At 40.9% G+C, this 17,672-nt stretch overlaps 1 protein-coding gene across 2 annotated transcripts; it reads left to right on the top strand.

The window, feature by feature from the left end:
- Nucleotides 1–725: 725 nt before the first annotated feature.
- On the top strand, nt 726–17,573 carry LOC311501560 (neurocalcin-delta B). 2 transcript variants are annotated; one of them, XM_084563447.1, is made up of 4 exons: nt 726–1,445; nt 12,111–12,541; nt 14,156–14,261; nt 14,682–17,573. In XM_084563447.1, the coding sequence occupies exons 2-4, from the start codon at nt 12,164–12,166 to the stop codon at nt 14,774–14,776; spliced, it is 579 nt and encodes a 192-aa protein (XP_084419573.1). In that variant the 5' UTR covers nt 726–1,445; nt 12,111–12,163; the 3' UTR covers nt 14,777–17,573. The 2 variants fall into 2 exon arrangements, with proteins under 2 accessions (XP_084419573.1, XP_084419572.1); XM_084563446.1 differs by having other exon boundaries at nt 728–1,445; nt 12,108–12,541.
- The last annotated feature ends 99 nt before the right edge of the window (nt 17,574–17,672 follow it).

The following is a 17,672-nucleotide window of genomic DNA, read 5'->3' as shown; positions in this document are numbered from 1 at the left end:
ACTTATAGCAATGTGTAGGATGATTTCAGTGGCAGCTTGATAATTTTCTTTAATTGTTATTTTAACATTGTGAACCATAACTATGGGAGTTTGTAGCAGAACGTCAGGTGAAAGCTGTGCATGCATGTGTGTTTACCGTTTGTCAGGCTTTGAAAAGTGCCTTTTATGTTTGATTTTTGCATGCAACTGTTCGCCGTGAACTCTATCCGTCCGTGAGGCCAGGATACTGCTGACTCAACAGGCGGGAGGTGTTCTCAGTGTTCTTTATAAGGCCATTAAGAAAATGCTCCCTGGGACACCGGCTGAATAAGCCCTGTGGCTTTGACTTCCACTAATCATCTTAGGCAAAGCATGGCTCCCAATGTGCCTGCATGGGAACACCTGTACTTGAACCAAGAGCAATGGCATGGTGGTTATCATCATAATCTTCTCTCTTCATCGGCGTGCAATACTCAGAAATAAGTAAGCTTATTAAGCCGCGCTGCTCCGACAGAACTGGAGGCAATGTGAAGGGAGGAATACACTGCAACTTTCTTTTTTTTTTTTTTTTTTTTTTAAATGCAAAAATATTTCAAATTAAGTCTGGAAGTTAGATGTTTATCTTTTTCCACCCCGACAAAAAAAGGTCTGTGCTGGAAATACCTGTCATCAGGGAGAAAACTGCTAGACAGGATGCATGCATGCACCACGTGCAGAGCTGCACAAACATCTGAAACATCTTTTAGTTGTTTGAGCAGTACTTGTAATGTAAATGTGCAATGAACTGCAGATGTGGTTAACGACAAGCAAAGCAGGGTTGGAGATTAGTTAGAATTATTCAAGCAAAAATAATTAGGAAAGTTACATCACACTCTAAATTATGTTTTAAGTGAAAATAAAGCTGTGAAGAGAGGAGTATGCAGTGCATTTAATGATCTGCAATAAGTGATGGCTCATTCCTGTTCATGGCCAGTGTGTCTGGAAAAACTTCACTATGACGTTAACAGGATAATATAAAGTATTATTATTTCCTACACCGTCACTGTTTAACATCACCGGGGGCGTGTCTTCACATTATAACCGTGTTTATGTGAGTGTATTTCTCAGAAAACCAACAACTTGTGTGTACATTTCTTCTTTCTTCTTTCTTTTTTTTTTTTTTTTACATAGTAATCGCCATTCAGGTGCCGGGCTCCTGTTGCCAGGACAACGAGGCTCCTCATTGGCCGCCGCCGCACCACGTGACGCGCGGTCTTGACGTCACGCCGAGAGGCAGCAGGCTGAGCGGAGTCTGAGCAGGAGGAACAAGCCTGGTGGAGTTTGGACTGCAAGCACCCGGGAAACTTACAGCTCCTGCCTCGGCTCCTGCTCTGCCCTCTCTGAAACTCTTACCTCGTCCTCGAGAGCTAATGGACTATTAAAAGAAAACTTTTCAACAAACCTCCCAGCGCAACTTTAAAAGCGAGGTAAGTTTCGCCAGCGTCCGTCCCTCCCTTCATTTTTTTTTTTTTTTTTTTTTTTTTTTTTTTTTTTCTGCAGGGTAACACGCTTCCTGATACTTTTTATTATCCCGCAGGTGAGTTTACAGGTTTGAAGAAGCGTCCTTGCAACTTGAAACCCGCACTCTTATTCCCATTAGTTGAGTGGTGAGAACTTCATTTAAGCATTTTCCTCCATAACTTTGCAGTGCAGCAGCATTTAGTCGGTGCTGGCAGAGGATAAAGCTTTACCTACATGTCTAATCGGATGAAGCTTCTTCTTCTTCTTCTTCTTGTCCTAAATGAACCCTCGCAGGAGCATTGCTCGTTGTCTCTCCGTTTAATTGAGTGAGAACAGGAAGTGAAATAAGAAGGAGTCCAGTCCTGCTACCAACACCACCACCAGCAGCAGCAGCAGCAGGACACAAGGCTGAGTGAGGCAGGGTATCTCGTTTCAGCAAATACACATCGGTCAGTCAGTGGATTAAAGCTGGAGATTGGAGGTAGCTTTATTGGAGGCTGTTTTACATTGACAAGTGAGTGGAAATGTTTGTTTTTCTTCCTGCATTGAGTTTACACTTCACTTGAGTCACAGTCTTGGAAAATTTTAGTGCAATTTCAAGTTATAACATGCACCAGAAATGAGCCGGGGAGGAAGATAGTAGACTAATAGAAATCCTGTCAATAGTTTATTAATGATCTGTAGCCGGAGCAGCTTCTCTGATGTCGGGGTTTGCCGCTTTTATTTGTTTTCACGGCTTATTGGTCTTAAGTCTCTTCGTTTGTGCAGTAAACTGATTATTAAATGGCCCTGATTGTTCAGGCATTGCATGTCATGCAGCGCCACAGCAAGGGTTAAAGTTAAATTTGACATTAAAGACATTTATCAAACAAGTCAAACAGTTAATTTGCAATATAACAAATGATTTTATTTAGGTAAATTTAGATTAATCAGTTGTTTAGGCCATACTGCCTTAGAATATAAGAGATACGGTAACTCCATCTTAATTTATTTGACCAAAAGCAAAGATATTCAATCTGCATAAACGAGTGTGTAGCCTGTTAACACACAAACAAATCACTATTTTGTTCACTGACAAATGTTTATTCCTTTATAAAAGAGCAGCTGCAATTCTTTAATGTTCAGTCCACTATTACGGTATATGTAAATAATTAATACACATATAATCGACAACACTGGGCCTTATGGGATTCGGGTTTCCCCCTGACAATCGAGCAGCTGAAGTAGCATTGAAGATTAAAGTCGCTGCACATTGCCGTTTCTCAAAGTGCCTTCACTTGGCCCTGTGCAAATGTACTTGTTTTTTTTTCTTTTTTTTGCTATGACTGGTGGTTTGTGGTAATTGAATGTCTTTAGTTTGATGTGGGATGTAAACAGGAACCAATCATGGTTGAATTTCCTCTGGCGGTCCTTGTTAAATGTTCACCAACGTGATCAGAGGTGGTGGTGGTGTTAAAAGACTTGACGGGACGCAGAATAAACATAACACGAGTGTGACAAAAGAGGTTCCAGTCTCACGGTGAAAACGGAAGAAGCCCGCTCGCAGACGGTCTCTTGTCCTGCCGCATTCGAGGCTCTGCGGCTTCCAAACTGTTGATTAGATTTTTGTTAATGCAGAAACTCGAGCTGCCAATACAACATCACAGGAGGACGGAAAGACCCACGGAGGTGTTGACACAAGGGTGGAGTCCAGATAATAACCCCCTTGGCGTCAAAAGCATCTCTCCAAACATTTCAAGATGCTTACAGATGTGTGCTAAATTTGAACAGATGTTCTTTTTTTTGTCCGCGTGGGTGTCTTGAGGGTTTGTTTTGGGCCTGACTGACCGCAGTGGCAGAATCGCCTGTAGTTAAAGTTGTCTAGGCAGCAGTGAATTGAATTAGACCTTTTTAGAGGAAGCGGGCGAGGAGAGTGATTGGGTAAAAGCAAAGGATGAGTGGAACATTAAGCTCGGAGAGAGAAAAGAGCAAGAGGAGAAAGAGAGAGAGATAACGGATGAGATTCAATAGCTTCTGGCCTCTCGCACAGATAATATTGTGGATAGAAAGCCACATTTCTCACATGCATTGCAGCAGATATTGTAAGCGAAGAGGGGCGGGAGCTGTTTTAGTCATCAGCCAGATTGACATTTCCATCACCTTTGTCTTTACTACAGGCCGTTTCAGAGAGACACACACATTTAGATATTCAGTGCAAAATAAACAGCGCTGCCCTCATGCAATTCCATGACAATTTGCTGTGAGTGACGGGGCGCGTGCTGGTGTTTGTCCAGCCCTCTGTCTGCTGCAGCTCTGCCCGCCTGCCTGCCTGCCTCCTTGCAGTTGCCGTCAGTGACACTTTTTCTTTATCTTGTTCTCATTCGCTCCCTCGTAATGGCTTCACTGTCATGATTGTGGTTTTTCTGCAGCGCCTTGACGCACAAAGCCCACAATGGGAGCTCGTGTGTGCTGCATTATGATGAAGTTGCTGCCTCGGGTTTAGTAGAGGCGAGATGCACCGGAATTCTTTTTTGAGCAGCAGTCGAAGGCGGAAAGACAACGGTTTTATCAAGCAAGATAAGGCTTAAGCCTTTAATTCACGTGAGTCACACGTGAAGGTGGCAGGAGAACAAACAGAAAACTGCACAAATATCCGGAAATACTAGAAGCTGATCGGCGTTTGAGTCTCGGTGCCAGTGCAAACAATGTTCAGGCTCCTCTGATGTGCACTGAAATGACAGATAAAGGTTGTAATACATCAGGAAGTGTAAGGAGGCGTCTGTATTTTTAGAGCTGATTGTTTTGACCTTTGACCCGAGTTTTAAAATTGGCTGCTGAGCATCGTTTGGCCTTAAAAAGTAGCCGCTTGTTTGATCAACAAACCCAAGATATATAATTTGGTACCACGCAGCGTTTAAAAGCAGGAAATTATAAACATCTAAACCAGAGGATGTTTGTCTTACAAGACTCATGCAGTCATCGTGTGCGTAATGGGCCTTTTATTTATTTACATGTAACTTAAGTTAGTTTGAGTAGTTTTACTAAAAGGTTATGACTTATTGCAGTAGTCCTCCCATCATCATAGTTTGTTTCACCGACAAAAACAGATCGAAACCTTGTGGCAAAGACGCTGGTTTCTTCAGACTCTGCTACGGGTTCTGACCTTCCACTAAATACTCCGGCGTAGAGTTGCAGTCGGGACATTCAAGGAGCCACCAAAGCATGCTACGCCGAACAGACTTTGTCACAGTACTTGTAATGTGAGCATGCATGCTCTCAGAGCTATGCCAGGCAGCCTGCAGCAGCCGTCTACGGGGGCCTGACATGTTCGGCTCATCAGACACGTGACTGCAAGCGGTGGGAAGCCAGAAGATGTTACGAGTCAACAGGTCTCGGTCAGCAGTTTTAGATCTCGTCTTCTCAGTTCGTCTGCGCCAAGTTTCGACACGAGCGAACATCTCATTAAAGCTTTTTTGGGCTCTGAGAAGTTGGTAAATACGGCTCCGGCATGACTCTGGTGAGCTCAGCTCATCACATGCAGCGGAAGGTGAAATGTGTAGTGCGAGATAAAATAACATCATGATATGAGAGTCCTCTATATGCAGCTGCGTCTCTCTTTTGTACCGCCACTGATGTTGTGGTTTCTGTTAAATGTGAAAGGCCGTGCTGGTAAATAAGTCTCTCAAATGCTCGGCTGTTTGCTTTCACAGTGCGTTTTCATGCGCCAGACGTCTGTTAAATCATCTAGAACAGAATAAACTCTCCCACTGAGGATGAAATGGAAATTAATGACATATCAAGGCAGCCAGCTGCTTGAACCGCAGCCATTGTTTCTCTCCCATTTTGGAATATAAACCACTAAATCCCTCTGGCAAGAAATGAGACATTTTCGGATATGTTATTACAGTGCTTCTTCTTAAAGTCACTTACTTCCTGCACGTCTGGAGTCGTGGCTGTGGCATTGTCTCGTGTATCTAAACAAGAAACGTCATTAACTGATATAATCTTTTATTGTTTCTGCTCCCAAGTGATACATTTACATGCATGATGTGATGTGTGTGTTTTGCAGTATGAGAACATTCATGGTTGACATTCAAGGACACTTCACCAGGCAGAGAATGACGTATAAAGAGTTTCTGTACCGTAGCAGTCATACAACACCGAGCTCGATTTAAATAGCAAAAGAGGAGCAAGTGTGGTTGTGATGCTGCCGCCCCCTAAATGACGCGTGAGCGTGTGGTGTAGCCTGAAATCAAAATTACACTCAAACTTTCACTTTGACTCTCGGGTTGCTCTCATTCGTCCTCGGCTGAACCCGTCCCATCCGAAGTGTGTAATGTTGTCGTTTTTAATGTCTTATCACGGCTGAGACGGAAGATCATTTTTGATCTGTGGGTGAAAATCAGATTGCAGATCCTGCAAGTCTGATAATTGCTTCCCTGTTAGGTCGAGAACGGCTGCCCTCTGCTCCGCGGCCCGGTCACAGCAGCATCGTATTTCATTATGAATGTATCATTCATAAAGTCGCTGCCTGTGAAGGGGGTCTCTTTCAGGGACTCTGAGCTCTCTGCTCTGTCGGCCTCCTCCAGCTCGCCCTGTTCTTGGATTATCTGTTGGGACTCTCGGGCTAAGATTTACCTGCAGGATATAAATGGAGGAGGCCTGTTATGTAAGTGGGCGACAAGATGTTCTGGGATGAGTGCCGCGTGAAGGGCCTTTGATTCCAACGGCAAGAACGAGTCGGCCGGAGTTCAGCACAAAAACATGACGTTTGTGTGGTCAGGTGGAGTAAAGTACTAAATCTTTTCAAAATAAAATAGTCAGGTCTTTGTCGTTGATTGCTTTGCCATGCTAACATACCTCATGCATCATTTTTAAGTACAGACAGAAAGTAATACAAGTTGGTAAGAGAGTAATTTATTTTATTCAGGCAAAATATTACATTTCTACCAAAATAGACATTTGCAGTACTGAATGCTTGTCCTTTGCAGTAACGAAAGCCATTCACATTTAATGGAATTAGAACTGAAGCAATTTTCTGATTAATCAAGTGGGAGACCCACCAAAAATGAACTCACAAAACTATTTTTTTCAAGCAGCATGTGAGGATTTGCTGCTGTTGTTTGTCTCTAGTGATGGTAGACGTAGAGTTTTTCTTTTGGTTGTTGGCTGAACGGTTAAAAGACGACGTTGCCTTGGGAAATGTTTGTCAGTTAAGTTTTTCACGATAAAAGGTGGATTATTTTATTTAATGAAAAGCTTTTCTGAAAAGCATTCACACAATAAACGTGCCAAAACGTGTAATATCAGTCATAATATCAGTGATGTCTGTGCTACATGATGCATCTGGGCTTGTTGTTAATGTGGTGGTTAAATCTGTCTGAAAGCTCAGAGAGCAGACTGATCCTTTCTTCTGCTGAAGGTCTAACACTCACAATGCTAAATGTCCGTGATGATGATGCGTGTACCGTCACTGGAAACTCAAACTGACAGCTCGCTCAATGCGGGTTCGCTAATACCTGTACAGGCTGAGGTCAGCGGCTCTATCTCAGGCCCGTTTTCCTCTCAGAAGGTTAAACTACCGTCCACTTGGCTCGCCATGACCTTACGAGACAGTCGGCGGGCAGTTTGACTCAACAACGTGACCCGTTCGCTTGTCAAAGCCTCGGTTATGTAACGATGCCATCAAAGGTCTGCCAGCAGCGGCGGCGGCAGGTAAGAGCCTTAACGGTTAATTGTAGGCAGTGATCTCACAGAGCCAGAAATAGTTTGAGTTCTTAGGATGACTAGCTGAAGGGATGTTCAGAGGAGGTCTGAGCTCTTATCTTTCTTTCTCTTTGGAAATACACACAGTCTGACTCTGAACTGTAAAACTATGTATTTTTTTAATCCATACATAGGTTACGTGGAGAAATTTGGGACGTTTTGCATGATGAAGGGCCAGCTGTATCTGACAACCGAGGCACTTCAGTTGCATTCAGTTTGATTTAATTATGTCTGAATAATTGAAATAAACAGAGGGAGGGGAAGTAGGAAAGCTATAATTTTAACCCTTTCAGTGAAATTCATAAATGAGTTCTTGTGAATGTCCAGGAAAGCGTTGAACCCGCTGAAATGGTTGCTCCTCGAAGGCCTGGGAGTTCATCAAAATGAGCATCACCTGCGTGTGTCATGCCTGTGGGAGGATATCAGATCCCCTGAGAGGAAAACCCACAGACAGAACATGCAAACTCCACACGGAGAGGAGCCAGCTGTGTTGTTTTTATTGAGTCTGTAGTAACATTAATAGAAAACACAGGGATCGGTGCATGCAACACTGCAGAGCTGAAACTAGCAATTGATGATTTATTGAAATATCTTGTCTAAACAAATGGTAAAAAAAAAAATGCAAATATATTTATTAATATTGTAGGAGGAAGAAAAGCAGTGTACACTTGAGAAGACGTATAAAGGGAATGTTTGGCATTTTTCCACGAGACGTTGATTGCTCTCTTGTCTGATGGTATTTGCTCTGAAACAGGCTGCGGAGAGAAGTAGAAAAAAACTTGAAACACATCGTTTTTGTATGCCATTGTCTTATATTAATGTAAGCTGGCTTAATTATTTTATTTTCAATTTCAATATAGAGATTAACATAGTTTAACTTTAGGTTTCACAGTATTTCTTTACCATTTCTTGCATTTTTTTTTAGATTAAATCAGCTTTTTAGTCAGATAATATCATCGTTGGATACTGAAAATAATCTTTTCTACACAAAAACGCATCTAAACTGTCAAATTGCTGATTAATCCTGTGACTCTGCTCTGTTCTGACGTTTTTGTAAAGCAATTAAGAGCGACACTAATTACCCTTCCCTCCCTTGATCAGAATAACGCAGAGAGAAACATTTTAGTCGGCTCAGTCTCTCCATATTAATGTGCAAACAGTGTGTCTGGAAGGAAACTGCATGATGAGGACTGCAGCTAAAAGCAAACAAGTGAACAAGCCATCAGACTTTGCCGAAAGTGCTATTAATTTCTATTGTGAATCAAAAGGTGCTGCGTAAAGTAGTATGTTTGTACTGGCCCTCTCGCTGCGATAAACAGGAGTGATTGTACGGCCGGTCGTCATGACTACGCGGCCTCGATAATCACGGAAACCCACCACAATCCATTAAGCAATTAAAATGCAAATTTGAGGTTATGTGGCGGTTCCAGTCGCCGCATCAGACAAAAGAGCGATTCGGCGAATTAAACGAAGACAGAAAATGTTTGGTTTATGAGGCATGTTTTACAGCGGCAGAACGAGAAACTCAGGGAGAGAGAGAGAGAGGATGAAAACGAAAATAAATAAACCAAAATTAAAGATTGGCCACAAACGAATTACAGATGCCGCTTGCTTTGGATTCTCAAAAGTCTCGATGATGTGTCGGGTGAAAAATGTAAGAATATGTTGCTTCCCCGACGAGAGCTTATGTTCACAACAATAGAACAAAATGTTTGACATTCATGTGGTAACTTCGGCCATAAGTCTTGAACACTGCTGCTAGGCAACCGTCTAGAAGGCTAACAGTTTAGCATGCTAACAACCGGGTAACTTTTATGTTGGAAATGGAAAGACATAAAGAGAGGACGAGGCCACTGGGAATATTAATATTCTCCTCATACATGTTGAATTTTAAAGAAACGCTGTAGAAATAAATTACAACATAATAAATTAGCATCCACCTTCGCCAGTTTTGAGAGCGTAAAAGCTAATACGCCACTGCTCAGGACAGGACCTCATGAAGGTTGTGAATTCATATGGCTTCAAGGCAACAAATTATCTATTTAATATAATTTCTTCAAATCCATTTGAAAAGTTGAAAAGTAACTCTTATGCACCGTAGTCCTATAAATCAGTACTGAATTTTAATTTCTTACACTTCCAGTCATGACCGTAGATATTATGGGCTTTGTCAGACCACCATGGTGATACAGGGGACATTTCAGGGGAAAATGGGTTTTACTTTTCTTACTTTTTGTGTAATCTTGAAGTAACTTGGCATCATGTTATTTAAGCCTCTTTTGTTTGTGGCCAGTTTGATTAAATGAGCAACAAATTCAAATCTCAAAGGCTTATTTTAGTTTTTACGGTCCGTATTAATCATGACGAAGAATACCTTTCATTTTTATAGCATGCCATCACTAATCATCTCTTTTGAACAGGGAATGCCCCATTTTAAAAGGTGTTTTATGGTGGTTTAGGAATATTCTGGCTCATTAGAGACTGGATGCTTCGGTCTTATTTTAATGGCTGCTATTGTGGCGTGACATAGCAGGGTAGGCACATTAAGGCGTAATTAATAACAGAGGCACCTGTTGGCCTTTTATTTGAGGCTGTGAGACATAAGGTCCCAAGGCAGGAATTATAAAAAGGTCAACTGTTGCAAAGTGAGAGAGATGCACATACCAGCACAGTCCTGACAAAAAAAAAAAAAGACAATGTTCAGAGGTAAATTTACGCTCAGCGTCCAGGCATCAGATTAGTATGTGCCTTTAAAAGATTTGTGAGCAGATACCTTCACGACTCAGCTTCTTAAGCGGCCTCCATCCCTCTCGTGTCCAGACACTTTACCTCAGTCTAATATACCTCCAGTCTGTATATCAGCCGCTCACTTGGGAGCCCCGCCGCGTAGCTGCCGATGTGTTTCGTTCCACGAGTGATGAGTGTGTAAACACGTGTTAATCTCCCATTCCCGCTGCTGCAGCATTGACGTGAACCGTCGGTAACAGCGGGGTAACTCATCGGAGGCGGCTGCCACATTGAGAGAGCTCATTGTTTACTCAGAGTTAATTAAAGGATTATAGCTGGCTGTTTATGGAACATGTGTGAGGGTGAAATAAAGGGAGACGAGGACGGGGGTCTCGCAACTTTAATTCAAACCGCATTCTCACAATTCACAAAGTTTCAACAACGCTGTTTCCTCCTGTGTGTGTGTGTGTGTGTATTTCTTTTTGAAGTGTTTCCCTTTTTCACCCCAAATGATTTTTTTATTGGATAGTTCAGCCTTGATCCATTAATGCATCATGTAACTGAGCAGACATTAGTCAGATCAAGAGGGTGGTTGACGTATTACATTTATTAAGTGTTGCATGATCGGTGCATTGATCTTGAAATAACACAAAGGGCTTAGGCTAAATTCAGTTATTAGTTCTGGTGACGTAATAATATACTTATTTTTATATTTATATTTTATGAACTTACTCTTTTACTATTTTAGATGCGGAGTAGTAGTAAGTAACAAAAGCTAAAATGCTTACTGGAAACACTGAGGTGACAAATCCTTTTTTTCCTTCCTGGAAGAAGCTACCTGTACTTAAATTTGCTTTGGCCTGACCTGACAGTGCTGAGTCTACCTGTCATTATCCTTGGCTAAGCTTTTTACAGCATCCCTCTTGTCTTTAGCCTGGAGAGCTCAGCTCCAGCCAGTAGTCTAACAGGGGGAGGGGTGTTAAGCACATTAGCTTCATCTGTTGGGTTTAAAAAATATAAGCAAAAACATTTGTTACAGAGAAGTGAAGTTTGGATCATTTATTTCTACCGCCGGCTCCGCTATAACCACAGTGCACAAGACCAAGGCTAATCAATAAAGCATCTGAGATTCTCAATTATTAATACAGAGGATGTTGTTGTATGTGTCAAGCCTCAGAGTTCCTGCAGGAAATGGAAGTTGCTTCTGCAGATGCATGCACCGCCTGGCATTTTGGCATGCGTGAGGTTTGTCAACAGGTTGTGTGTCGTAGTTCTCCACATGTAAAACCTTTGGTGGTCTCGTGCTGCAGGTGCACAGCAGTCTGAACTCCACCGTGCATGTGCACGAGACCACACACTGAACTTATATTTGCGTTTTGTTTTTTATCTGGTGTGCTGCTGTTGCTTTCATGATAAGGTTTTTTTTTTTGTTTGTTTCGTCATGAAATAGCTCAATGAAAAAGATAAGAACATGTCAGCCAGCTAAATTAACCCCTAAGAAAGGCAGAAAATTGACCAAAATGAAAACGCAAACAATTAATTGAAAAAGATGAAGTTTTTAGATGAAACAGAGTGAATATATTCCACAGTTATGTCAGCGTTTTCACATATTTTCAGGTTTTTAACATTTCTAACAAAGTTCAGTGTCAGCGCTATGATATTAGCAGCTCAAGTACACATACTGTCAGGGTACTCTGAGTTCCCACCACTCCTCCCTCTCCCCATCCTCATTTTTTGTGCACAACAGGATCCCAGAACAAGCTCTGATAAACACATTGCCCCGCGCCGACCAGCTGACAGACAAAATTAGCAATTAGCAGGTGAACGCAGTGAAGCATTTAGCAGCTAAACAAGCAGATGTTTCCCTCTGGAGTCGGCAGAGACCAAAGCGGCCGGTGAATGTTGGACAGAAATAAGATGTCAAATGAATGATAATGTTTCGTCTGTGTCTGATTGATGTGTAAATAACAACTGTTAAACTTTATGAAGTCATATGTGGAATATACAAAGAGTTATTGCTCATTAGTAAAGACTTTTTTTTCCAAAGACTGCTTGTTTAATGAGTTGTCTTGATGTCAGAGAGGCCCAAGGTCATTTCAGATGATTTCTAACAACACTTTTCTCTCTGTGTCTTCTTTTTTTTCCCCCACTGTCAGCAGTCTAAAACGCCGCTGGTCTCTCGTCAACCACAGCCTCAACAGAAGCAGCTACAATGGGCAAACAGAACAGCAAGCTCCGTCCCGACGTCATGCAGGACCTGGTGGAGAACACGGACTTCACCGAGCACGAGATCACAGAGTGGTACAAGGGCTTCCTGAGGGACTGCCCCAGCGGCGCCCTCTCCATGGAGGAGTTCAAGAAGATCTACGCCAACTTCTTCCCTTACGGCGACGCCTCCAAGTTCGCCGAGCACGTCTTCCGCACGTTTGACGCCAACGGGGACGGCACCATAGACTTCAGGGAGTTCATCATCGCCCTGAGTGTCACCTCACGTGGTCGGCTGGACCAGAAGCTGAAGTGGGCGTTCAGCATGTACGACCTGGATGGGAACGGATACATCAGCAAGGCAGAGATGTTGGAGATTGTTACGGTGGGGGTGCTTTAGTGATTTTTATTTGTTCTGTCTTCATTTCGCTCCTCTTTTCTCGCTTCTCTTGGTTCACTCAACCGTTTTAGACTTTCTGCCTCTCTAACTTTATATAGCTCTCAGTGTTTCAGTGGAAGTTGCATGCCATCCCAGTAATGCCATGCTCCCTCATCCTAAATCTACTCCTGCAGTGAAGCAACATTTTGCTCAGCCATCCATACCAGCTGCTACATCATATATCCATCTGCTTCTGGTTCTCCACCACTTGACTGCCCACAGCAGAAAAACCAGCCGCTGTGTAATTTTAGAAACCAGCAAGTCCCTCTCTGGTCCTAAGACGCCTCTAAAAACGACTTGGTGTATTTCCAGAAGGGAGCAGTCCTCCTCTGATCTTCATATATTGAGTCAGCACTACATCCAGCAGCTGTGCAGTTCTAGGAACAGTCAGCCCCGCCATCGCTGCTTTACAGCAAACACGAGCTCCTTGTCTTATTGGACGGATGCTTCGGATATTTTGTCAGCGTCTCACACGCCACCGAGCAATCCCGTACACATGTTGTTACATCACACATCGCGGTGCTAAATTAAGCGGAGCACCGAAGAATGTGTAATCCCATTCTCCTCTGTTCTTTATTTGTAGTGTGAGGGTAAAGTGAGCAGGTGTTTGACGTGCAGAGATGCTCTGGAAACACTGAGAACTATTCAATACTCCAGCGCAGGGCTGCACTTAATGATTAGTTTCAGTGTTCATTCACTAAATTCAATAAATAATTTGATCTGTAACGTTTTGAAAGGTTTGTAGTGACCCAGAATGCAATGCAGCGTACAGCAAAATGTAATAAAAAAGCAGCAAATACTGACATTTTGGTAGCTTAAACCAGAGATTTATGAATTTGCTCTTTGTTTTTATTTTAATATTGCATTAGCTGTAGGTCTAAAATTATATTTACTGCTCTTGGAATTGATCGTGGTTTTCTGAAGTTGTTTTTTATAGATTAAGTGATTGATATTGATAGACAAAGTAATAAAATGTCTGATATTTTTAACCCTTATCAGTATCACGGTGATGTTGTTGTTCAGGTGACATTTCATAAAAATATTTTAGCGAAATTACTTTTGCGTTAACCATCTGAAACTATCAGTGAGATAAAACCTTGAGCAAATTTAGCTTCATTGTCTGTTTAAGAAAACCTAAACAGCTTTTTTTTTTTTACACTTCCTGTTTGTTTCTCTGCAGCAGAGTCAGGCAGCAAACCTAGAAATGAATGCAATGAAATCTTATCTCTCTTCCTCCATGCAGAGATAACTTGATTGATGGGTCACTAAAATCTATTTTTTATTTTTTATTTTTATTTTTTATTTTTACATTCTGTGGTCGTCTTTATCGTCGATGGCATATGTGGCTAGGTGAAACTGTGAAAGATATCAACTGTTTGTGATGCGTTACAGCAACTCGCACAAAGTCACAACTGGCATAAAAGGATGTTAAGGTGTTGTTCAAGGGACTTACCTCACCACAACATTATTTCTATTCTAGTCTGGTGCAGACAAACTTTCATTTCCAAATCCTAACAATTTCATGCTAAGACTTTCCTATCTCTTGCTGTCTGTGTTCAGGCTATTTACAAGATGGTTTCCTCTGTGATGAAGATGCCCGAGGACGAGTCCACACCTGAGAAGCGCACAGACAAGATCTTCAGGCAGATGGACACAAATCGAGATGGTAAGACTTCCTCGCCTCTTTTACTGGTGCAGGGTTCAATGTTGAAGACTCCTCTATTAAAACCCTAATATGAAGGTATTTATATTGTTTGTGAGTAGATGAACCTTTTTACACCACTGTTGTAAGATGAACTAGCTGCTGAACCTTCAGTCTTAATGGGCTGACGTGGCTTATTATCAAAAACAGTTGACAACAGCCGAGTTAGCTGAAGACGCATAGTGGTGTGTGACATAGTGCCGATGCTCTATTGCTGCAGTGTTCATTCATGAGTTAAATTAGCTTTTAAATGGATATATGAAACCACACTGAGGCACTGTTGGGGATATTTGAATTATATGTTAAAATATCTTTGCTGCAACAAATAAACTGGAGGATTTCTCATTTAACTATAATCTCTCTCTCGCTCTCTCTCTCTTTCAGGTAAACTGTCCTTGGAGGAGTTTGTTGAGGGAGCCAAGAGCGACCCGTCCATTGTGCGACTGCTTCAGTGTGATCCCAGCAGTGCTGGGCAGTAAAAAAAAAATGAACTTTTCCCTCTTCATTTTAATTAATTTAACACATATTCAAAGTCTCTCTCATCTGACCCACCTGACATTTCCTTTGACATGTGATACCTTGAGCTATAGAGGCACATGAACACACAACCAGGCAACTGTACATACTGCAAATACTGCAGCCTGATGCATATTTAATCTTACAGAAGCTCACATGCACACACTGTTCATGCGCCTCTACATCTGGTCAAAAGACATACACGGGTGTCATATATGGTACTAGTTCAACTCAAAGGACTGAAATCCCATCAAAGACTTGTTAAGTCTGTGCTGTCTTCATCTGAGAGGATATTTCAGCACATTTGTGAGGTACGCTGAGCCGCATCCCAAGTTTGTCGTTTGTTTTTATTGCTTTTATTCCTTTTATTTGTGATTTTTAAAAGCTTTATTCCTGACTTAAAGGGAATCATGCTTGTTCTGTTTGACGGACTAGGGTTGCGGCGTTACAACGGACAGATCTTTACTAAGTATTGCAATCTTACTCCACGTTAACACTGGAAGAAATGAAGTATGTGAGTCCGGGACTACAAGTATTCTCAGCTTACAGTATGACTGTGTAGACAGGTGATCTGGGAATTGTAGTTTTTAACCACAGAAGAATTTTAGAAGGGAAGAAAAAGGATTTCTGTTTTTTTTTTAAATGTATATTTTGGAGGAATGTTACATCGAACCAAAACTGACTCGGACATCTACATGAAGGCAAATATTCTGATGACAGATGACAACCATCTGTTCTTCTGAAAGTGACTTTTCATGCCAAGTTTTGTCCACAAACACAAATACACACACTGTCCACAAATGCACACATTCATTATTCTCATGAATAACATGAACTTGACGTATGCATATAAACTGAGCTGTGATTCTCTTTCTTCAACTATGGTTCAACAAGCGTATAAGCGAAAAAAAGAAAAAGATAGACGTTATATGAATATATATAGTGTGTACTTATATATTCTTTTACTCTGTGATAACATTGTAGCAATTTGCTGCAGTGGAAGAGATTCACTTTAAAATGTTGACATATAAGTTATTGGAATGTGATGCTAAACATTTTATTTTCTTTTACTTGACAAATATGATATGAAAGAAAGTTGTATAGTATATTCACTCATATTTATGCTAGAGATGTTAAAGGAAAGGAGAGGACCACACGTATTGCTATACATCCAGATTTAAATCTAATCTGCTGCATTTTAGTGTATGTGGCTTATTTTATCCCATTCTTTGAGAGAGAATATAGCTATCTGCTTGATTTTGATCTCCCCAATTGACTTTATATGTCCCCATGAGGATAGTTAACCTTTGCGGTCATTATGTTTTTGTCTTCATATTCAAGTGCAACAATAATGTACAATATCTGTGCAAATATGGCATCACGTTCCCTGAATGTGCACTTTTTTCCCTCATCTGCAACAACTATAAAACACAGCTGTAATTCTAAGTCAATTTAAATGCAACTGCAACAGTTTTATTAAACAATAACAGACACTTAACTGACAAACTAATGCACTGACGTTGGTTGCGAATAACGGCAGGATCCACTAGACCTCTGTGCTTTTGCAGCATTTAAAGATGGCTCTTCATGGCTCTCCACTGCTTATACGCTATGTGCTGCTATGATGCAGTTGTGACTCATTTTCCTGGCTTCTGCACATTTCAATGAGACAATCAGGTACTCCAGTCCCACATTTCATTTCCATAGCATCTTGTGGTCAAGTGCCAAATATAGAAGAATTAAATAAAATACAAAAACACAGTATTGTATTCATTTATACTGTACAGTTGTTACCTGACGAACAAAAAAGAAACTGTCATTGTATCATTTTGTAGATTTTGTATTGTTAACTTGCATTATATGTTCTGTGTAGGATGTCCATTTTGTTATTTCAATAAAGAAGACAAAATGGTAAAAATGGCTAACTTTTTTTATTTTGTTTTTTAAATACTATTTGCTGTTTTGACTGAATGTTGTAGTACTACCATGAAATAAGGTATACATTCATGTTTCTCTAATTGTAAATCTGCCATAATTTAACGTTAAACACTAACTGCCAAATGTTACCATGCCAACATGCTAAAATTAGATCATGCTAACTTGTGTATACCACCATAGCGTGCTAACATGCTAACATAAGTCCTCACCTACTATGTGTTAACATGCAACCTCAGTCTCCGCTAATACTTTGGACTACTTAACTGTACTTTAAATGTTTTAGTTTGTGCTATATACCAGAAAAACTAATTACGTCAGTTACGTCAACATTAGCTTGAAGTTCGGGTAGCACTAAATAGCAAACCTTAGCAAGCTAGCATGCCAAATTAAGCTCTACAAAGCCTAAAAAAATGTTTAGTCAAACTTTATCTCAGTCTTCTGAATAATTGTGATGACTGTTTGACAGCATAAATGTATCATATCTTACAAATATGTAATTTAAACAGTCTGTAAAAAATGGTTGCTGTGACAGCTAAAACAAGAGCGCTAATATTTAATCAGTTGGAAGCTAAATGGACTAGATAGCCAAGCCAATGCTAGCCATAGCTAAGGCTACAAGGCTTTAATTAAATATTAATTTCCTGAGCTGTTTTACCTAATAGAAAATAGAAATGTTGATAAAGAGATGTCTTGGATAGTAAATAAACATCAAAATAAAGTAGTGAAAAGTGCCTGGCTAAAAGATAACTAGAAGGTGTTTGATTGGTGTTAGCTAGTTGTCATTAAAACTCAATGTAGATCCATGCAACCCTTCTATCTGTTAGTTTGTCAGCTTTTGTAAAAAAGCTATAACCCTCTCATTGTCTTATTTATTGTTCATTAACTTACATGCTCAACATGTTAGCATGGCAGTTAGCATTT

This window comes from Chelon labrosus (genome assembly GCF_963514085.1).
Source record: "Chelon labrosus genome assembly, chromosome: 16".
NCBI lineage: Eukaryota > Metazoa > Chordata > Actinopteri > Mugiliformes > Mugilidae > Chelon > Chelon labrosus.
This window is presented reverse-complemented; position numbering and strand designations above follow the sequence as displayed.

Bases quoted from the DNA above. Each gene is read 5' to 3' on its own strand.
- LOC311501560 (XM_084563447.1), top strand. From the start codon at position 12,164: ATGGGCAAACAGAACAGCAAGCTCCGTCCCGACGTCATGCAGGACCTG. The intron at 12,542-14,155 runs GTGGGGGTGCTT...GTCTGTGTTCAG, and splicing joins AGATGTTGGAGATTGTTACG to GCTATTTACAAGATGGTTTC. The intron at 14,262-14,681 runs GTAAGACTTCCT...TCTCTCTTTCAG, and splicing joins GATGGACACAAATCGAGATG to GTAAACTGTCCTTGGAGGAG.